At 40.4% G+C, this 23,488-nt stretch overlaps 1 protein-coding gene across 2 annotated transcripts in view; it reads right to left on the bottom strand.

Annotated features, from left to right (window-relative positions):
- Positions 1 to 23,488, bottom strand: part of LOC308677528 (sodium-dependent neutral amino acid transporter B(0)AT2-like) — a 48,192-nt gene extending 24,704 nt beyond the window's left edge. Inside the window, exons 1-5 of one of the 2 annotated variants that reach the window (XM_081344005.1) lie at positions 23,387 to 23,488; positions 12,206 to 12,347; positions 6,047 to 6,078; positions 3,842 to 3,999; positions 1,803 to 1,929 (exon numbers count right to left, since the gene is read on the bottom strand). In XM_081344005.1, coding sequence (XP_081200131.1) covers positions 1,803 to 1,929; positions 3,842 to 3,999; positions 6,047 to 6,050 — 289 coding nt within the window. In that variant the 5' untranslated portion in view covers positions 6,051 to 6,078; positions 12,206 to 12,347; positions 23,387 to 23,488. Of the gene's footprint in view, positions 1 to 1,802; positions 1,930 to 3,841; positions 4,000 to 5,286; positions 5,817 to 6,046; positions 6,079 to 12,205; positions 12,348 to 23,386 lie in introns of those variants that run through there. The other variant, XM_081344004.1, reaches the window with a different exon arrangement.

Below are 23,488 nucleotides of genomic sequence, written 5' to 3'. Positions count from 1 at the left end.
AAATAAGACCAAGATGATTGTTAAAAATATGACCAATAAACAAAAAGGTAGTCTGGCCGGAATCATGGATATAGAAATAGTCAAGAAAATAAAATATCTAGGGATTAACATTACGGCTAGATGCACTTCACTCAAAAAGGATAATTATGATAATGTAGTGAACCAAATAAAAGGTGATCTGGAAAGATGGGGAAACCTAAAACTCTCATTATTGGGAAGAATCGCTGTCATTAAGATGAATATTCTGCCTAAAATCCTGTTTCTGTTTCAGAATATCCCAATTCAACTCGACTCTAAATTTTTTCGAAATTTGGATAAATTATCACTAAGTTTTATTTGGCAGGGGAAAAAACCAAGAATTAAATTGAAATATTTACAGGACACGAAGGAAAATGGGGGTTTTGGATTGCCAGACTGGGAATTATATTACCATGCCGCGGCCCTGAGCTGGATTAGAGAATGGGTAATCTTGAGAAATAGAAGACTATTAACTTTAGAGGGTCACGATTTGCAATATGGCTGGCATGCTTTCCTATGGACGGAGAAACAAGGTCTTTTCTCGCATTTTCAAAGACATCGGATCAGGCAAGCGCTACTTAATACTTGGAAAAAAATTAGATCTCACAATTACACCAAAATTCCGGTCTGGCTATCCACCCTTGAAGCGATAGTTTACCCAAATCTGTTTGATTTGGGTAACATAATCTCATACAAGGATATTCTGAATGAGGAGGGGGAATTGAAACTTAGGAATGAACTAGAATTACAAGGTATAAAACTCGATTGGTGGGCCTACTTACAAATCCAATCGAGATTTAGGAAGGATAAAAATGAATGGGGGATATATACCTCTGAAACAGCATTGGACAAAATATTATTGGGACCGGACTCTAAACAAATAAGGAATTTTTATAAATTACTTTTGGGATATAAGCTGTTTGAAGAGCAAGTGAAAGACCCCATGTTGACCTGGGCTAACAATTTAGGACATAACATCGACCTAGATACTTGGCAAACAATTTGGGATAGAAATAAAAGGATAACACTGGCCTCATCGTATAAAGAAAATTTATTTAAAATGTTTTACCGATGGCATCTTCCCCCAGCTCGCTTAGCAAAAATGTACACAACAGCATCTCCCAAATGTTGGAAGTGTTCTGAAGAGATAGGAACATACTTCCACACGTGGTGGTCTTGCAGTAAAACACAAAAATTTTGGAGAATGATTTGGATTTGGCTGAAAGAAATATTGAATCAAGATCTGGAGTTTAGTCCAGAACTTTTCTTGTTGGGAATCACGAAAGAGAAATATCCTAAAGATGTGCTATACTTAACGATCCATATTATCACAGCAGCTAGATTATCATTTGCGCAAAAATGGAAAAAGAATGAGATCCCAGGACAAAAAGAGGTTATTAGGAAAATTTGGGATTGCGCTGAAATGGACAAATTAACTTTGGAATTAAAGAATAAAGACCAATCAGACTATTATAGAATTTGGAACAAATTGTATCTTTGGATGGATAAAAAGAAAGGTCTCTATTAGGTTTTACAGACTAACTCACTGTTTTAAATATTGTGGTATTTTATCGATTTGTAATCTAAGTGTATTTAAGTGTATTTTTGATGTACATATATACATGTATATATATATATTTAAACATTGTAGACAAAAAGGTTTGTCAGCTCGCTGGTACTGTGTCCAATGTTTTTAAATAATAAAATTAATAAAAAATTTTATAAAAAAAAAAAAAAACCGAAAAAAGCCACAAATGCCTATTGTTTCCTGTGTTCTGACTTACCTGCACCTGTTTCATTTTCTGCTCCTGGGCAACTACTCCACGGAAGGGGAAACTGGAAAGAATTACCCAAGTAGAAAAGACTCCATGCCATAATGACATTATAATATAGGGCAACAAAAGAACACACCTAAAAAGAAAGCAAAATGAATCAGTGTTCCATATTGTCCCTGGACATGGATACAATTGCTTTGAAGAAGAGAAACCATAAACTACAGATGATGTCAAAAACGTTTGAAAAGAAATGTGTTTAGAACATGGTAAACTCCTTCTGAAATGTTCCTTTTCTCCAAAACAGAGACCATGCAACTTTTTTTTCAGACTGAGGCAGTGGCCATTCTAAGCTTTTCCAGGTTGAGGATTACACTCCAAACTGTAGGGAGTCGTCCAAACTAAAAACTAAATTAGGTTTGATTTCATCTATGTTTTCATTAATTCATATTAAATATTTTTAATAAAAGAATTCACCAGTCATACGTTCTTTCCCTTCTGTTACATTACAAACAATCACAATCCGAAAACATTTGAAGACGCAGCGGTCGCAAAGCAAACCCATTGCTTGCTATGGGTTGTTTTTTGTTAGAATTTGGAAATAAACGTCAGATTTCAGCAAAAAAAAAAAAACTTTGCAAATTGTGGTCGTGTGATCGTGGGACACTGCAAATGGCTCTAAATGCAGGCTTACTGCTGAGCACACCGAAAATGTGTTCAAATGACCACAGGGAGCCTTCCTGGCTTTTACAACTTCAGAAGTAGGTTGAGTGGCCACTGTAATTTTGAACTGTTGCAAAGCAACCAGTTGTAAGTCGAGAACTATTTGTAGTCTCTTTTTTAGACCATAAGAGTATGCTTGTAGGTGGCAGAGGGTAAACATTTCCGCCCAATAGATAAGATAACCTTTATTGTCACTTTTTTCTATGAACACACTGGCACACATTTAAAAATGAAATTCTGAAGTCTGATCTCAAAAGTATGTATGTATGTATGTATGTATGTATGTATGTATGTATGTATGTATGATGCATCCGCAGCTGAGCGTGCTTTCGGCTTTGGCCCAGTCGCTTCATTCTTTCGGGCGCTACTAGTACTAGCCCTCTGCTCTTCCCCAGTAGCATATTGGACGCCTTCCGACCTGAGGGGCTCATCTTCCAGCGTCATATCGTTTTGCCTTTTGGTACTGTCCATGTGGTTTTCATGGCAAAGATACTGGAGTGGGTTGCCATTTCCTTCTCCAGTGGATCACATTTTGTCAGAACTCTCTGCTTTGACTTGTCCATCATACACACATGTACACCCCCCCCACACATATATAAATACATTTAGAATACGTTAGCAGAAAAAAAGAGTCTTAAGAGTTAACAAGATTAATACTATATGGCAGTGATGGCGAACCTTTTAGAGACAGAGTGCCCAAACTGCAACCCAAAACCCACTTATGTATCGCCAGGTGCCGGGGGGCGTGGCCCATTGGGTGGGCGTAGCCCATTGGGTGGGCATGGCTGCGGTGGTAACGGCAGAGTGGGTGGGACTAAAAAGTTCAATCAATCAATTCTAACTTTGCGAGATCCTTTTTTTTCCCTCTAGAAGTTGAAGTTGATTGATTGAAACTGGGTTTTTTTGCACATGGCGGCAGAGGCCTAAAGCGAAAAGGTTTTATAAAACCCAGCTGAAGGACTGGGGCACCGGGACGCGTGCCCACAGAGAGGGCTCTGCGTGCCACCTGTGGCACGCGTACCATAGGTTTGCCACCCCGGCTATATGGTATAAGGCTATTAGGGAATCTAGTCGTTCTGCTTCGCATGCTACGAAGTCTCCTCCCAGGAGGTAACAAAGAAAATGGGGTCACAGGTAAGGGAAGACATATAGGCTGTAGGCTGGCAAGATGGGCAGCAAACAAATTTCATAAATAAATAGGTTAAAAGAATCAAAAGTTCCTTTTGATTGCTGGAAAGATTAGCCAATTAATATTTTTTTCTGACACACATTTTTTCAAGACATATGAACAAATATCAGACTCAGAAGAACAGTGACATGGCACTCACCACACAGCTTGCAAAGCCGATGCCTACTAGGCGGGGGCTGATGTGCTTCCAGACGCCAATGCTGCCCTGTCGGATAATCTGCCCAGCTGCCAGCTCCAGGAAGAAGAGAGGGATCCCAATGACGACGAGGAGGAGCAGGTATAGCAGCAGAAAAGAACCTGTCCAGCAAAAGGCAATATTTTAGGGATTCCAGCCACTATGGCAATTATTTCACAAATGAGTCTCCTGAATCAGGCTGAACTAAGGGGAAAGACGATGTGCCAGTTTGGTTTTTTGGTATGTGTCCTTTTAAGTCAGTTTTTGACTCCCGGCGAGCGCCTGGACAAATCCCTGCAATTTTCTTGGCAGGATTTTTTTTTTTGCCATTGATTTCTTCCCAGGGTTGACACGAGAGTGAATGACCCGAGTCACCCAGCTGGCTTTGTGCCTAAAGTGGGACTAGAACTCAGGGTCTCCTGCTTTCTAGATTAGTGTCTTAATCACTACACCAAACTGGCTGTAAGCAGGTTAAGCAAACCCCAAATCTTGGCCTTGATTGCTAAAGAATGGATCTTCCACTTTAAATAAGCTGCCGGCCTTCATTTCTCTTTAAGAGACGAATATAGCTTATGGATCACATTCTGAAGGTCTCTTGCATTTATGTCTCTGTTGTCTTTCTGTGCTACTTTTTTTTTCTTAAGCACCTGGCAAGATTATTTAACCAGACATTTATACCCCTTAAAGAACGGCTCCCCAATTCCTGGGCCGCCGCCCACTACCGGGCCCTGGCCTGTTCGGAAGTGAGTCGCGCAAGCAATACTTGTGCCTGAAGCTCCATCTGTGTGAGCAGTGGGCTGTGCATGCATGCGCTTGCCGCCCACACAGAACCATTCCCTCCCCCTCCCCCATCAGGCCGCCCAGCCCGAAAAATTGGAGACCACTGCCTTAAAGTGTTGAACCATTTTAAACCTGATGAAATGGATCACGTGTGTGATAGATTGGTTGTTGCCATCAAAAGGAGAATGTTTAAAAATATTATTTCCAAATGTTTTAGAGAGGGAGATAATTTTCTTCACTCTCAAAAGGATCAACTTCACACAATACTGTTTGGTGCCAGAAAAAATAAGTATCTAAATGGTAGAGAATGTATTCTGGAATAAATGCACCACTTCAGTTGGTGCTTTCGGCCAAATTGCTAAAGGGATCTGTTTGCTATTTCTCAAATGTGTACTTTAATTCAGAAAATCATTCCTTTTCCATTTACAGGGGACTATGTATGTAAGTTTTAGATATTACGTGCATATACAGTAGTAAAAGGATAAAGATACACAAATGATAAAGAACAGCTTTATAAGCTGCTACTTCAGAGTCACATGTGAGAAGCCACAATTTCTTAGAAAAAAGGGGGAGAATCTTGCAGTAGAATCCAAGTCCCAAGTTTGGCAGAACTGCCCAAGTCAACTCACCTCCACCATTTTGATGACACAGGTAGGGGAAACGCCAGACATTGCCGAGTCCAACAGAAAAGCCAACCTGGGCAAGAATATACTGAGCCTTTGATCCCCAGGTAGGGCGAGTAGCAGATTCCTCAGACAGAAGATCTTGATGGGATTCACCCTCAGGGTCTCCAGCTATTTCTAAGTCTGCTTTGGATTTCTCCATCAAGGGAGACAGTATGAGACCCAAACACACCAATGTGTACACAGGGACACGCTGTGATCTGGAACTTATGCTCTTTGCAAATTCACACACCTCAATACTAGTCTCTGCTTGATTAGAAGTGTACACAGCAGATCCCCGATCTAGAACTCTTTTCAAGTGTAGTACTAGAAAAAGTTTAAGTATACGGTTCTAAATGTATGGAATCTTTGCACATTGACAATAAGTCCCTTGTTTGCTAGGAAATGTACGCTCACACATCAGGTATTTAGTATACACAAACAGCTTTTTGCTCTCACACTGTCATGCAACTACAGAGGCATTAGCGTGTCCTAAATATCTCTCAAAAATTTGTGTTATATGTGTGTGTATGTGTAGTATTAGCACAACATAAGATGTTTTTGATTATACATTTAGCAGGTATTTCAATGGACTTATCTATCTTCAGTCATAATGTGTTTTGGGTCACTGTATACACCATTCATTAATAGCAGAACTTTAAGTGAGAGAAAAATACTATTTATTTGGCTTAATGAACTGCAGATATAATATGATTTATGTACACACACATGCTGGAGGATGTCCTTCAAGAAGCCAATCTAGAAAACAAACAGTGACAAAAAGGTTAAACGAATGGACAACCCACCCAAAACAATTTGTTGAAATTAATTCAGGAGCACAATCCTGGCTCTAAAACCCCAATTTGGAAAAACAGAAACATTCCACAAATTCAGAGAATTGCAAGATGCTTCCTCCCTTTGTATCAGTGTTTCTTAACCATGGCAATTTTTAAGATGTGTGGACTTCAATTCCCAGAATTCCAAGCCAGCATACTGGCTGGGGAATTCTGGGAGTTGAAGTCCACACCTCTTAAAGTTGCCAAATTTGAGAACCATTGTTCTATATATTACTTTTTATTGCCTGGACAAACTAGCGGTGCCTCCAAACCAGGGACTGACATCTAATTCAAAATGTAGGTTCAACCAGGTTAGACGTTTAAGGATCATTTCCTCAGCTCAGTGTGGATGTAATTTGCAGGATGAAGAATGGAAATTGGGCCTTTTTCTTCCCAGTAAATGGCAACAGCAAATGGAAAACCAGCTTGGTCACTGGTCACAAAGGGAACCTGCTTTCCGAATCCAAAAGTAAAACTTTCTGTTCCAAGGTAAAACTACCACTGATAATAGTACTGGAGAAAGGGTTACAAGGCACCAATAATTGCCTCAGCAACTACGTCTGAAGAGGATAGTCTTTGAAAAAATTCAACCTGGCCTCATCAGGATAGAATGTTCTGTAAAGAATTTACCAGTTTGTTTTGGCAATGTCGAACTGATCTCCCTTCCCTTCTTTTGTGCGTTTATACTTTTGGCTGATAACCTTGAGGATAGGACCCATGCACAATTTTAATTGATATACCAAAGTAAATTCTGTGGAGCACTACATTTCTGAATTATGGTGTGTGTGTGCGAGAGAGGGGGGGAAGAGAAGAAGCAGGAGGATAAAGAAGGAGAAGAAGAGGAAGAAGGAGGAGGAGGAGGAGGGAGAAGGAGAAGGAGAAATAATAGTGGGAGGTGGAGGAAACAATTTTTGCTTGAAAATGAAGGGAAAGTAACAGAAGGGGAGATAGATTAAGTCCTTGCCTGTTCTGGAACTACTTTTGGTGTCATGTTCAGAAACTTAATAAATATTCATTGCCACCGAGAGAGAAAAATGCTTCTTTAGAGCCAAACATTCCCCAGCACAATGTGCTTTTCAAACCCCATTTTTTTCCATTTTGGTCAGGGAGATTCAAGCCGCCTCAAAGTGTGCATTCTTCTTGTCCTAATGGTGGTTTTCTAGAATTATTCAAACTGACATAAGCACATATAATTTAGATGCTTTCCAAAATGTCCTGGTAAATTTGAAACTTTTTTTTTCTCCCTCTCTAAACAAACAGAATGGTGGTTTGTGGCTGGGAAAGAAAAGCTAGTTCTCATGAAATAGCTCCGGATTTGGGGGGGGGGGAGGAGTGAGCAAATTCTCCATTTGGGGGGCAGGGGGCGACAGGGAGCAGATTTATCTTGAGGGAAAATCTAGATTTACCACACTGAATAAAAGTTAAAAGTTTTCTACAGACTGGTAACTTTCAGAAACACTGCATCTATTTAATTTTTGGTTATAAGAACTAAAAACTTTAACGAGAATAAATTATCTGAATCTATTTCCTCTTCAGTCTTTTACAGTATAGAAGACGATACAAAAGAAACAAGAAGCAGCTATGTAAATCTCATTAAGGGACATCAAACCCCTTTTTTATAATCAGCAATCTGACAATGAGATTTACATAGCTGCTTCTCACTCCTTTCTTGTTCTCCTTTATAATCCTACACAAAACTTTCTCACTTCTTCTCACTTCTGCATATTCTAATTTAAATTCTTAAAACATCCCCCACCTATTCTAAAATGCCGCCTATCACCTCCAACCCGACTCCTGGGAATTCCCTTTTGTGTTCTTCCTAACCCCTAATTTCTCTGCTGAAAATGAGACTGATATCTCTGTCACTGTGCAATTACAGTAGCATTTAAAGCAATTTGAGGATAAAAATCATCCTCATTTTATTTTCAAATTATATATCACAACTTAACAGAAACTGTTGTCTTTGTGATAGTGGAGAATATCTGTAGCTCGAGTGTAGGATGAGGGTGGAGGTTTGTTCTCCCGAGCTTGTAGGTTGTTTTCCGAATGTTTAGTTACCAGGCTAGGTAAACATCCTCAGCAGAATTTAGGGAATGTCAGTGTTGGTGTTCTTCATGTGGTCAGTAGGACTTGTGATGGTGAGGTTAGGTCAGGTCAGGATCATATCAGGTCAGTGTCTTGTGATGTGTCAGGTGTGGGTTGTGTCAAGTGAAGGTCTTGTAGTGGGTCTTGTGATGGGGAGGTCACATCGGGTGAGGGTCATTGGGAGATGAAGTGCTGGTTGGGGGAGGGTTGCGTGGATCGGCTGAGGGTCAGTGCTGTCTCTGGTTGGCTGTGTGATTGATTTGGATTCTGAGGGGTTCATAGGCTGGTTGTGGGTCAATGTGTCTGTTGATGGAATTGCTTGTGGAATGCCAGGCTTCGATATACTTGCGAGTGTGGCGGGTGGTAGCATGGCTGATGATTCTTGTATTGCTCCAATAGAACTGATGGTGTTTCGTGTCAGTGTGGGTAGAGATTAGGGATTTGGGATCGTGGCGTTTTGTCTGTTGTGTTTATGGATGCACCAGAGCCATAGGTTCCTGAACAAGACAATGTCAAACATACATTGTGATGCAGGGACTCAAATGATACCTTTTGTAGTTTGGTTTCAGATCTAATGGAGCACTGAAATGGTTTGGTTGCTTCCTTCCTCAGAAAGTGCTATTACACAGATTCATGTAGATCTTTTGACATTACTGATCATGGAGTATTAGTGGAGGCGCTCTGTGAGTGGGAAGTAAGTTACAGTGAAAGTGGAAAGTTACTACATCCTTACAGTGGTTGCACTATAGAGTGCTACAGTTCTAGTTTTGCTCCTATATAAGAGATGGTCATGCAGGTACCTGATGTAATCAGTGTGCAAATGGTAGTCAACTTCCTCAGCATACGTTCCCCTAAAACAGGAAGGGCTATCTAGGTGTCTCACAATTGCCTGAAGTGAATGAGGGCTAATAAAATGAAACTGAATCTTCAGTACAGAATTTCTCCAGTTTAAAAACAAGATCCATCCCCAGGTCTTTTTCAAATTTGTATGTATGTCGTATTTAAGAATGGACTATTACTAAAAACAATAGACAGTGTTCTCCTTCCTTGAACTGGCAAACTATACATTAAAAATGGATGGCTTCAGCAGTTCACGAATGTGCAGCTTCAGTGGTTCATCACCTTGAAGAAGGAGAATGCTGTCCACCATTTTGAGAAACAGGCGATCCATTCCCAAGTACAAGTTTGTTTATTAGATTTTTATCCTGTGTTTATTACTTTATAAATAATTCAAGGCAGTGAACACACATACTACTACTTCCGACTGCTGTCTGTAAGTTGGACATTTTTAATCTGGGTACTGTCTGAAACACATGGATGCTCTGGACAGATGATTCTTCGGCTTGAGAATAAAGAAGGTAGCCTAATCTGAATGAAATGTCATTCCTGCTAAAGCAAAGGTCTTCAAACTTGGCAACTTTAAGACTTGTGGACTTCAACTTCCAGAATGCCTCAGTCAGCCATGCTGGGAGTTGAAAGGAATTCTGGGAATTGAAGTCCACAAATCTTAAAGTTGCCAAGTTTGAAGACCCCTGTGCTAAAGGAATATGCACACGGCCTGGGCCTAATAATCTTATAACTGAACTGTTGTCACATGGTCTACAGGGATGTTCTTTTTAAGACAGAGAAATTCCAGCCGGTGCAGCATGCAACTACTCCATTGGTAAATGGGATATCCAGAGAGGACCATACAATACCTGTCAGACCCTCATTTATTATAGGGCTTTTCTTTCTGTGTTTGAATCTGCCATTCTGCCGAGAGGGGGTAGGAGGATGCTTTGTTGTTCTGCTGTTGGGAGGGGGAAGGCTGGTGCGGGGTGTCAACGGGAGAAGGAATGTGCCCTGGGCCATCTGTCTTATCTCTGCCCTGAAGGGAGGAGATCAAGAGGCCAAGGAAAAATCGAAACCCTGAGAGTGGTGTCTGGGAACTACGCTTATCACTCTGGTCCCCATAACAATTTCACACCTGAGGATTGGATGAAATCAAACCGGGCATTTGGCCGTTGGGGTGCGGTCTGTTAGGGATGCTTTAATGTAACGTTTTGTGTGGGAAAATACTAGATCTTGCTTTGCTTCCTTGCTATCACTAGCTCTCAATAAAAGTTCCTTTTTAGATGATACCTGTCTCCAGAGTTTTGCTTTCTTGGGAGGACTAGCTGAGGCAAGACCTTACAATACCAATACTTCAAATGCTTTCCGGAGCCCAAGTCATGGTGCTGAGATTAGTCCCTAAAGCCTTACAAATCAGGATTATTTAGTTAAGCATTATCAGTCAATCCCTGACTATTCTTTGGAAGGACAGATACTGAAACTGAAGCTCAGTTACTTTGGCCACCTAATGAAAAGAGAGGACTCATCGAAAAGACCCTGATATGGGGAAAGACTGAAGGAGAAGGAGATGGCAGAGGATGAGATGGTTAGATAGTGTTATCCACGCAATGAATATGAATTTGGGAAAATCCAAGGAGATAGTGGACGGCAGGGAGCCTAGCATGCGATGTACATGGGGTCATAAAGAGTCAAGACATGCTTGACTGAACAACAACAAAATTGTGTATGTGTTCATATCTCTGTGTGCGTTTGTGTGTGTGAGAGGAAAGTTACTTCCAACAATAAGCCTGGCTTTGTATCAGGGGTGATCCTTTGTTTTCTGCTCTCTTTTTTCCCCAGTTCCACCATCTATGCAAAAATTGAATTATTCCTCACAATAAGCAAACTGAGGTTGATCTAACCTTCATGGAACAAGGGAAGCCAAAATCAGATATGAAAGGCAGCAATGGGTGCCAGCCACCAAGGGGCAGTCCTGGAACAAGACTATAAGTGCCAGTTGTCCTCAGCAAATATTCCACAGCTTTGTTTGCTAACCTTAATCTCCTGCAAATTAGGAGAGACTTTTCTATCTTTATCTCTGCAAATTACATAAATGACGGCTCTTCGAGGCAGTTATCTTACATCAAATTATGAAGCAAGACTGGTGTGTTTGGGTGGGTGCTCAATTACGAAAGAGCTTTCACGTGATTTGGCAGTTGGTTCCCTAAGCAAAAGTGTCCAGGGTACATTTAATTGCCTCTCTGACAGATAAGCCTAGGGAAAGACCAGGGCTTTTTTTGTCATAGAACGCTCAGAACGGAGTTCTGGCACCTTTTTTGGATGGAACCTTGTAGGGTAGGCAAGGCAGGTTGTATGACATGTGTGAGTTCCGGCACCTTTTTCTTTTTCAAAAAAAGCACTGGGAAAGACAATCATAGTTTGATGCTGAACCGAAAAGATTTCAATTTATAGTATTTTGCAGATCACTCCAGACTCCAACCCTGTCTTCTGAACTTTATCAGAACAGATAAAGCATCTGGAATGAGAAGACATTTGGAACGAGAGGAAACCATAGATCACGAGTGTTAAACTTGCTATGTCACATGACGTGTCGTGACTTTTTTTTGCATTGCCGGAGCTGGGGTGGGCGCAAGCCTCTGCATGATGCAACCGGCCCGTGGGTCGGCAGTTGCTGTAGATGAATGTTAGATGATATATTAGTCGAAGTCCCCTCAGCTGTATTTTATTTTTAATAAAAGCAGGCCAACCTATGAACGTGTGCAGAGGTATTTCTAATTAGTTTCTATATTTGATTCCTGACATTTCAGTCAAAAAAAGGTCAAGAATTGGAACTGTGTGCAACTTTGTGTGCAACATAGGTGCTCTATCACAGCTCTATAATCTTGTATGTTGCAATGCCCAAATTTCAGGCTTACTGTAGTTCTGAGGGTTTCCAGTTCAAACGAGCACTGTTAAAAGGACTGTGGAAATATTTATCTTTGCCTAAAATAGTCCCTAGCAGTTAGAACAAACAATCCTGGGTTTACTTAATTGATCATTTGATTCTGTTTTGCTTATTATAAAAGGTTACAAAGATAATCCTGGTTCCAATTAAATCCCATTTACTCAGGAGGACACAGGGTCTGTGAACTTACCTATGAAGCAGGCTTTTCATGTGATCACACAAGAATGCAGTGGGTAAATGTGCTTCAGAGCCGTGTGTCCAACTTCCTTGGTTTTTGCAGCTTCTGGATTTTTTTTTAGTTCACAAACTAAATCCTTGTGCTGCAGTGGCCTCTGAAACAGGGTAATAGATTTAAATTAATAGTGCTCATCCAGAAATTCATTTATTTGTATACCTGCCATTAAAACATCTAGAGCCTTGGTGGAGCAGTGGGCTAATGCCTCCTTAAGTAACACCAGCTGCCTGCAATTAGTGCAGGTTCGCATCCCACCAGGCTCAAGGTTGACTCAGCCTTCCATCCTTCCGAGGTAGGTAAAATGAGGACCCAGATTGTTGGGGGCAATTAAGCTGACTTTGTAATAATGCCGCTTGGGGTGTGTGTGAAAGCCCTAATAAGCAGGCATATACATAGAATGAAGGCTACTGATAAGCTTGTAAGCCGCCCTGAGTCTTCGGAGAAGGGCGGGATATAAATGGAATTAAAATAAAAAAAATAAAGCCTTACAAGAGACATAAAACTACACAGCAACACTCTCTCCAATTTCAATGAAACAATCATTTTAAAATGATACAATCTGACCATGGTTTCTATAAATATGTTTGATCTGATGCTAATAAAAAAGAATATAGCTATAAGGGATTATTAGGTGGAATGCTAAAAGTATGGGATGAATGCAGAAAAAAATCAGATTTATCACTACTTGTTTTGATATTAAATATTTAACTTTGTGAAGGATGAACAAAGATACTTGAACAATGGAGAGTGTATTTATACAGACTTCAAGAATTATTAATAAAACAAAAATGAAGTCCTCTGAGATTCTCTCTCAAAATGGTAAGAGACAAATCAGTGGTTTTAATATGTATAAATATTCCCAAAGGAATTCCAAAGTAAGGTTTGACCAATTAAAAAAAACATATAATATGAAATCTATCGCACAAAACTCAGATCAACAAGTTTCTGTTGAAGTATGATTCAGAAAATGAACAAGTTTAGACTATATGTTCAAACGGATGCAGAAGTTTAACAGAACAATTGATATCCCACACTGGAAATACCATCTAGATTCTAGAATCTTTATTATTAGCATTACACTTATTTTTCTAAAAAGAGTTAGAAATGCAATAGTCATGTTGGATCATTCTTCCACATTTGGTAACAGTGTTGTAAGGCAATTCCACCATTCTGGAAAAGAATTTATAATAGAATGAAATAGAAGTTAAAGATGGATTTTTCCTTTCCGTCTGCTATTTTTTTATAAAATATTAAACCTTATGTTCCTACAATATACGGTATACTGAACTGAGTTTGTATAGTACTATATATGGGATCATATGCTAGAATACCCTTTCTTACTAAAAGCATGAATAGTTTCTCCTATAGAAAAATGGCAAATTAAGTTATGGAATTATGCAACAATGTCAAAGTGACTTTAGAAAACAAATTTGTTATTGAATTTAACTGAGTTTCAGGGTTCCTTCTAATATAAAAATATAACATCTAATCTATAAACATTAATTTTGGTGATTTGCTAAATTGTTAAAAATTTTCCATACTGTAGAACGTATTATTTTTCTTCTTTGAGTTGTAATTTATAAATCCATTTATACTGGATTTATTGTAAATTATTGTACAATGATTTGATTGTCATTTGATTTATTTTAACACCGATTCCAATTTTCAAAACAAAATATTTAGTATTAATGTCATTTCAATTTAATATTTTGTTAGTTTCATTGTGCTTCTAAACTTTTTTATGTACAACTTGCTTTTTCTATACATTTCCTGATTCTTTTCTGATTATATTATTAACCTTAATTAAAATCTTCAGATACTTAGTAAACAATAAAAAAACAATATGCCAAGGAGTAAAACATAACTATAGACTACCAAAAGTGTTTTAAAGCAATTTCATTCCAGGAAGAATACCACTTTTGAGAAAAAGACATTGGAAATTAAACAATTATAGGACCTGTCTGAAACCGTGAACTATTCAGGCCATGTATAGCTTATGACAGGGGTCCCCAACCCCGAGTCTGTGGACCAGCACCGGGCCGCAGAAACAAGCAAAGCCCCATCCGCGGGATGCAGGCAGTACATCTCTCCACGGAACTGGTCCCTGGTGCCCAAAAGGTTGGGGACCTCTGGCCTATGAGATAGTGATGTGCACAAACGTGGAAAACGACCATCAGCCCTTCCTCTCTTGCACCTACCATGCCTGAAATGGGGCAGCATGGATGAGATGGTCACCCATTGGCTTTCAGTAAATGGATGTTTTGGAGCCATTTTGTAACAGAAAACAACTCTCCACGGTAGACCTTTGGTGAGAGAACCACGCACTGTGGCCAACACTTCAAACACAATCCACTACCTACAAATGGCTGTCTTCTTCCAGGTGAATTATAACAGAAAGTATAGGTAATCCTGCTGAAAATTTCCATTGCTAAGCAAGACCGTTAAGTGAGTATTGCCCAATTTTACGACCTTTCTTGCCACAGTTGTTAAGTGAATCACAGCAGTTGCTAAGTTAGTAACACCGTTGTTAAGTGAATCTGGCTTCCCCATTGACTCTGCTTGTCAGAAAATCGCAAAAGGTGATCACATGACCCCAGGCCACGGCTATTGTCATTTATATATGCAAGTGCCAGGCCTCCAAATTTTGATCATGTGATTACAGGGATATTGCAATAGCTGTTTAAGTGTGAAACACTGTCACAAGTCACTTTTTTCAATACTGTTGTAACTTCTTCGAATGGTCACTAAACAAATGATTGTAATTCAAGGATTACCTGCATATCACTGCATAAACAACCATCCGAAGCAATTGAGTAAGATAACTTAATTGCATATTAGTGGATGCAGCGGTCCTTGTATCTTTAGTAGTGCAAAGGTTTCCAGCGTATGCAGAAAAACTAGCTTGCAGGAAATAACTCAATCTCCCCGAAATAAATAGAGTATAATGAAATTACATTAATAAAAAGGTATGGTGAGGTATGCAAATCACATTTTTTAATTTCATCATTATGATTCAATTTTTGGACAGTAAATTATATCTGGACCCAGTGAAATCATAGTGTCTAGTTTTGTCTATAACCTTTTATGTAATGTTTAATGTCTGGCATATAATCTTTTTTCAGGAATATATATCCTTTTCGCAACAGCCCAAGCTCAATATATCCAATGATTTTTATAAATGGAGAGATTCCAGATTTGGTGGATATTATTTCATATAATTTAAACAAACCTTGGCCAGATAAACCTTTAATTGGATTCCACTCAAATATTTTAGATTGATACATTGATTATGTATGAAGGCGCCAATACCAAGGATATCCTTGTTAAAATTATATCTCTCTTATGGTGATCCATAATGTCTCGCTCTGCACAATCATCGTGACATGGTTTATTCCTTTTTTTTAACTCAAATGTGTTGTGTGTGCCCACCACTTCTCTTTGTTTACTTCTTTTGCTCGTGAAAATGGGGCTTCCCTCAGTAGGCTGGCTTCCTCCTTCCCTGAGCTCCAGTTTGAGAAGGCAGACAACCACATAGATACAATGCCTCTCCCCAACCCTTTAAAGCAGCTGCGTCTTTGCCCCACAATGTGCGGATAACTCTTTAAAGCAATGTTTCCCAACCTTGAGCCGTTTTAAGTTATATGGATTTCAACTCCCAGAATATGACAGCTAGCAATGCTGGCTAGAATATTCTGGGAGTTGAAATCCACACATCTACTTTAAACAGAGTACCACTACTTTAAAGAGAAGGCAGGCAGGTATTACACGTGGGCCCCTGGTTGCTCCAAATAACTGTCTTCCTTCCTTCCTTCCTTCCTTCCTTCCTTCTTTCCTTCCTTCCTTCCTTCCTTCCTTCCTATTGTTATCCTGATAGTGAACGACAGAGTGATCACGTGGGTCAAGTGCACACAACGTACAAGGGCGAAATGCAGTCAGCCAGCTTGTGGCTGAGTTTTTTTCACGCAAATCCAGTCATGTACAGAAAAACGACACAATCGAGGATGCACCGCTGGCGGCTGTAGTCCTCGCAGCGCCTTGGAACTTACTTCCGTGCTTGTTTTCTCCAAAGAAAAAAAATGTGGATGAACAAACAGTTAATGGAGTTGTTGGCTCAAAGTTCTTCTCTGGGACTGCAATGGAAAGTGACCTAGATCACGTGTCGTATCTGGACTGCAAAATTTCAGATGACCAGTAGAGGTAGTAAAATTATCCCTTAGCTGCCATCTAATGGTCATCTGGATTTTTGCAGCTCAGATATGGAATGCTGGAAATTGACGGGGTAGGAGAGGAAAGTCTTAATGCAAAGGTAGCAGGTGGTATTAACTGGTATTCGGTGAAATACCAGTTAATGCCTTGGCAGCCTAGTTCAAGGTGCTACACACAGCCAGCCCCAGAGTTTGGAATTCAATCTAATGAAGCCCATATATTTCTGCAGCAAACTGTATGTCGACAGTCTCTAATCTGAAATGGCACAAAGTCCTAGTCTCCACAGCCAGTTCCAAAATCTCTGTACCACCCACCTTCTTGTGCCCAGTTTCGAATCATTATTACAATGTGACCTACAAGCCTTGGCACCGAAGCCCTCAGTCACTTTAGAAGAACTCATTAAAAAGAAAGTGACACAAGCCATCAATTTGCCACTTAAACCTTCTCTCTTAGATTAGGAGACTACTAGAAATTCAGATTGCTCTCCCCTTGCTCCTGTTCCCCTTCTAAATTTATTTATTCACCATATTTATATAGCTGCCCATCTCACAATCAAATGACCCTGGGTGGCAGACAAGTTAAAAACCAAAGATACAAGTTCATTTTATTATTGCTAATATTAAAAACTTGACAATTATGAAAAGCACAAAAAGGTACTTTAAATTCAAGTGCTTTTAAATTTTTGATTGGCCTTTCTCGTAATCGCTTTTGTTTTCCTCCTACTTTCACAGATGTGGTCACTAGGCAACTAAGACTATAATTCTAGGTGCACAATGCAAGAAGCCCCATTTAATTTGGTGTAGAGATTGCTTAGCAGCAGACGCTGCAGGAGCTTTTGCTCAGTAACAGAGAGGTCCACAACTTTTGGGGCACCAGGGACCGTTTCCGTGGAGAAAGGTTTTTCCATGGATCGGGGTGTGCTTGGTTTTGTGTGCTGCCTGCATCCCACGGATGGGGCTTTGCTTGTTTGTGTGGACTGACTGTTGGCATGCCGCAGCCCGGTACTGGTCTACGGACTGGGGGTTGGGCACCCCTGCTCTATAATGTCAAAAAGTAGAAGGATTTTGATGGCCCCTTTTCCAACTAACAAATTTTATTAAAAAGGCATAAGTTTTATCAGCTACTCCTAATTTTCTAGAATTAGGTGACAGATTGTCCAGGCACCTTGGCTGAAACTAAGCAAAGCCTTTTGAAACATGCAGATAATCCTCGACTTTCAGCCACAACTGAGACCAAAATTTCCATTGCTAAGCAAGGTGGGCTGTTAAGTGCATTACGCCTAATTTTAAAACCTTTTTTTTGCTGTGGATGTTAAACAAATCACTGCAGATGTTAAGTAAATCACCTGATCATTAAGCAATTCAGCTTCTCCCACTGACTTAGTTTCTCAGGAACCATCTGGGAAGATCACAGATGGTGATCACATAACCCTGGAATGTAATATAAACATTGGAAATACATGATGGTCACTAAGCACCTGAATTTTGATTACGTGACCGGGAGATGCTGCAACAGTTGCAAATGTGAGGACTGGCCATAAATCACATTTTTCAGTGTGGCTGTAACTTTGAACAGTCACTAAACAAATGGTTGTGATGTGAGTACTATCTGAAGTTTATTTCCTTTACCAGCTAACTGTTAGCTCAACTTAACTTTACAGGCAATTATCTTCAGGTTTGCTACTGACTGAGTACCTTTGACCAGACCTCTTGGTCTGTGCCACAGTAGGTGGACTTGGATAAGCCTGGAAAAACTAAGCAGAGGTTGACTAGATCAGGCAGCACAACCTTTAAAAAGGCACTACCTTCTCAACCCACGTGTCTATGGAGATTCTCAGTTATCTAGGTCAGGGCTTTTCAACCAGTGGTACGGGTACCACCTCTGGTACACTGGCACCTGGCAGGTGGTACACGACCATCCTCGAAAAGTGGTAGCGGGGAAGGGGAATGAGCTGAACCAGAGGCAGCACCGCACAAACCTGAGTGAGAGATGCCTGGAGCTGCAGGGCTGTCAGGGCTCAGCGGAAGCGTCAGGATCAGGAGGAAGAGCACCGTTGGGCGGGCAGGCAGGTGTCTTGCTCGGCTGTGGCTTGGGGGGCACTTTTTTCAGTGCCATTGTAACTTCGAACAGTCACTAAGCAAACTGTTGTAAGTCGAGGACTACCAAACTTCATCACTTTTTTCCTTTTTTTTGTCATCAAGTTTTTGACACCTTGCTAGCGACTGGTGGTACTCGGATGTTGCCATATCCTAAAAGTGGCACAATGGGTGAAAAAGTTGAAAAGCCCTGGACTAGATCAGAACATAGATGAAAAGCCATCCAAAATTCTTGGAGTTAGGGAAGGAAAAAGAAAGCCTAAGAAGAATTCATATTGTGGAATCAGACTCATTTATGGACTCATTAGCAAATTAGTCTGACTTGAGGGAGAATACTAACCAACATATGATATAACAAACCATAATTTATGGAATTAACACAACAGCTGGAGTTCACAGAATACCGGGAACTGCATGCTCAGCATACTGACAGGATTGGGAAAAAACAGTCTGGTCTGTATTTATATGATATACTTTGGCCACCTAATGAGAAGGAAGGACTCACTGGAGAAGAGCCTAATGCTGGGAAAGGTTGAGGGCAATAGAAGAAGGGGACGACAGAGAATGAGGTGGCTGGATGGAGTCACTGAAGCAGTAGGCGTGAGCTTAAAGGGACTTCAGAAGATGGTAGAGGACAGGAAGGCCTGGAGGAACGTTGTCCATAGGGTTGTGATGGGTCGGACACGACTTCGCAAGTAACAACATTTCCCAGGGTTAACTGAAATGTAGTTTATTCAACTTATTTTTTTATCGTTTACTCAATGCCTTGTATAGGAACTGATCTCACAAGCAGGGTTCCCACACACACACACCTAAAATGTGGTTATTAATCTCTTTGTGGTCCAGAGTATGCAACCATAAATAAATTAGTGACACATGTAAACAAGGACACTGTATATATGAAACCCCAGAAATGTTTCCCAAAAAAATGCAGTTATGTGGCATGGGGGAAAGTTTGCACCTAAAAACTTTGTTCAGTAACTACATAGCAACTGGGTTATTTTGACCTTCTTTCAGATATTTTGTAACTGAATCATTTCAGGCCAGTAGGTTTTTTTTTAACCTAACCTAACTCTGTGTTGTTTTATATTGACTGAATTCCCACTCAAGTGCATTTACTTAAGATTAGCAGTCATAAAAGCGGTCACTTTTCTAAATAAATGAATAAACCCAACCTTCCTCAGAATTGTTATGGGGAAAGACAAGGAGGAAGTAGCACTATATGTTTACACATAGCTCCTATACAAAAGGCAAGAATACATTCAATCGGCAGGCTGTTGTGCAAACCCAACCAATATGCTTAGTTATGTTTTAATGTGCCATATGATTTCAACCAATTAAATCAGGGTTTTCAAATTTTTTCAGGCCATAGCACCTGTTGGTTAAGGCCAACATTTCTAAAGCCTGATCAAGAGGCAAAGCTCTAGTAGTGATAGAAAATTTGCTGCCCTGGAGTGAACTATTTGTACCCTTAGTTTCTCATGGAATTCCGTCAAGTTCTCATGGTAAACTAACCTAGTTTGAAAACTCCTATAAACTAAGCCAAGGAACCTGTTTATGTTATGCAAAGGCAGTTACTGAGAGCTCACGTCCAGGGTCTAACTACATCACCAGAGGAGACAGATGTTCATCATGAATAAGAATGTGGCATAACCATAACGCTGTTGAAACAGATGCTTCAAGGGAATTCCTGACTGGGCTTGAGTTTTATTACAGCATACTCTGGAATGAGTCCTTTGCCAGGGTTGTCAATGGAAGTGTCTCCAAACTAATTTGCTTTTTTACTATGGAAAAAATTCCTCCTAAATTCTTATCACCATCATGGGCACATCTGTTACTCCTTTGGAATAAAAACTACTCCACCCTTAACCCCAAACCACACACTACAATTGCTTGTGTCTAAATACTGTTGAGTCCATGGGAAACTGATCTCTGCCTTTAGCCACATACATTTATTTCCCAGACTTTCTCCCTCACACATGCACAAGCACATATACTAATATCCCAGGCTGTATTTGCACAACACATGTCCCTATGATTAACTGAATCAATTTCTTACCTCATTTTTCTAAGGTTAAAGCTAACCAAGATTTGTTATATCATGAGAATGCAACCTTAGACACAAATTTCCATCTGGCTAAGTCCATAGCAAATTATTCCAGATTTCCGCCCCCCATTTCAATAGCATATTTTAGGTAGGAAGTATATTTGGCAGCTGTTAGCATTAAACAAGTGGTTAATAGTTTTGTGACAGGGAAAAATCTGTACAGTAAATTAATTCCTTTGCCATCGAAGGAACAATCCAAACTTAGCCCCACAAGTTTGCCTTGTGGGGCAAACTAACTAACAGATTTCTTTCACAGATTAATACACATCTGGTTTGACCTGTTGATAATCTTTCCATGCTTGGTTCAGCACATCCTTGAAACTATGGGAATCTGTGACATATGATTGAAAACTGCAAGGTGGTGAACATGGCATTGCAATCAAAGCCTTATCCCCTTTATAAGGGCTGACAAACTTAGATTCTCCCACCCAAGCACCATTGTTTGCACCCAATTCCAAATATAGCTCCACTGCTACACATAGGTACTATAATAATGTATGGGATATATTTACAGGCCAACCTATTAATATGTAGAATACAAAATAAGAGAGTTGGAAGGAACCTTGGAGGTCTATTTATTTATTTATTTATTTTATTTATTATATTTGTATACCGCCCTTCTCCCGAAGGACTCAGGGCGGTCTACCTAGTCCAGGGGTAGGCAACCTCGGCTCTTTTATGACTCGTGGACTTCAACTTCCAGAATTCCTGAGCCAGCTCAGGAATTCTGGGAGTTGAAGTCCACGAGTCATAAAAGAGCCGAGGTTGCCTACCCCTGACATAGTCCAACCTGCTGCCCAAGCTGGAGACTCTATCATTCCTGGCAAATGTCTATCCAATCTCTTCTTAAAATCTTAAAGGAGCACCCACAAATTCTGAAAGCCAGCCGCTCCAATGATTGTTCTGGCAGGAAATATCTCTATATACATATACATACCAGTATATACACACACACACACACACACACACACACACACACATATACATATACACACAGAGAAATTAAAAATAAATTTTAATAGTTTTAATATATCACAGGGGTTTTGAAGCTTCACAGTACAACTGCCAACTGAGAACTTGCAGAGGTAGGGGCAAAACCTAGAGCAGTTTTTTTCTTTTATCTGCACAAAATTAATTGGGTTTAAAAATAAAAAGACAATCTTTCTGACCCATAATTTGAGAATTCCTATATCAAGGCACAATTCCTAATACAGAGCCAATGCGATGCGGTGGCCGGGGTGTAGATGTGGAGGATGTCCAGGGTGTGTGTTTATATGAGTTGTCACTTGAGAAGGCTAACTAAGGTTCTATTTTAGTGATGCCCAAGCACTGAAGTGGTCACTAAAAAAACCAGGATATTTTTTTTAAAAAATCCAATCCCAAAGCTTTTTCTCATGGATGAACGGTGATAGAATTCATTTTAAGTTAAAGCATTTCTTGATCCTGGTTTCATCATGTACACTAAATTTATCACCAGCAATAACGGACATTTCAGTCCAGGTGAGCGAACCTTACCTCAACTTCACATGCATTCAGGTAAGTCCTTGACTTACAACCATCCATTTAGTGACCAAAGTTACAACAGCACTGAAAAATGTGACTTATGACTCTTTTTCACACAACTGCTGTGTGATCAAACTTTGGATGCTTAGCAAAAGGTTTAAATTTATGACGGTTGCAGTGTCCCTGAGACATGCGATGACCTTTTGACAAACAAAGTCGACAGGGAAGCCAGTTTTACTTAACCATGTTACTAACTTAACTGCAGTGATTCACTTAAATACTGTGGCAAGAAAAGTCATAAAATGGGACAAAACTCACTTCACTGTCTTGCTTAGCAACCGATGTTTTTGGCTGAATTGTGATCCCAAGTCGAAGATCACCGGAATTTGTGAACCCCAAGGATCTCCCCACCATCTGCTACCTAAAGCCAACAGTTCACTTCACCTTAGGCAAGACTGTTTGACAGATCAATCTCTTATTCTGTATGCCTTCAGAAGTTGGGGGGTGGGGGAGAACATTTGCAGTTGGCAAATTTTGCAGCCCCAAAATTCCAAATGCTATACTAATAAACCTGCAAGTGTCAAAACAGGTATAGCAACTATTCCTTCCTTAAGCATTCCTTCAGAAAGCCTAACATCCTGGATCACCTCTGCACCAAAACAGATGGGATGTTGTGGATTTAATTATTCCATGAAGAATTCTAACAAGTGAATTTCAGTGCCTGTGTCAAGGGGTTCCATCGGCAGAAAGCTAGCATTGAAATTGTATAAATAAAACACGCTTTTAACCCCGAGTCGAACGAAAAGCCTAGACGGTACACACCGTTTAATACGTTCATACTGCAATCCCTCTCCTGCCAGACATTTTACGCCATAAGAGCCCCCTCCCCTCCGCCCCTTTTTTCCCCTAAATCGGGAGCTATGCAGAACGCCCTTTGCCTCGGCACCCCTGGGTCGTTATTCGTTTTCTTCTCTTTGCAGCTCTCATCAGCCATTTTCGACAGGTAGCAGACCGAACTCCAACAGGGGAAGCAAATCGGCAATAAAGAGATACTGGCGCGCCCACCCGGCTGGGCTGGAAAAGGAAAGGCGCTTTTAATCTTTGCAGCCCTTCGCTGCTTTCGAATCCTGCCGCCGCCGCCCCAGCGACGGGATCCGGCGCTGCTTCTCCCTCGTGTGCCCCGCGGATCTTCTGCCCACCTTGCCCTGATTCTGCCCTCCTTACCGTTCTTTTGCATCCCGACGTATCGGCTCTACCGTGGCACGAGGAGCCCAAATCCTGGCTTGCGGGCTATTTGCAAGCGTGGCCACGTTGCATCAGCCAGCC

The sequence above is a fragment of the Vipera berus genome, assembly GCF_964194415.1.
Source record: "Vipera berus genome assembly, chromosome: Z".
In the NCBI taxonomy this organism is placed as follows: Eukaryota; Metazoa; Chordata; class Lepidosauria; order Squamata; family Viperidae; genus Vipera; species Vipera berus.
This window is presented reverse-complemented; position numbering and strand designations above follow the sequence as displayed.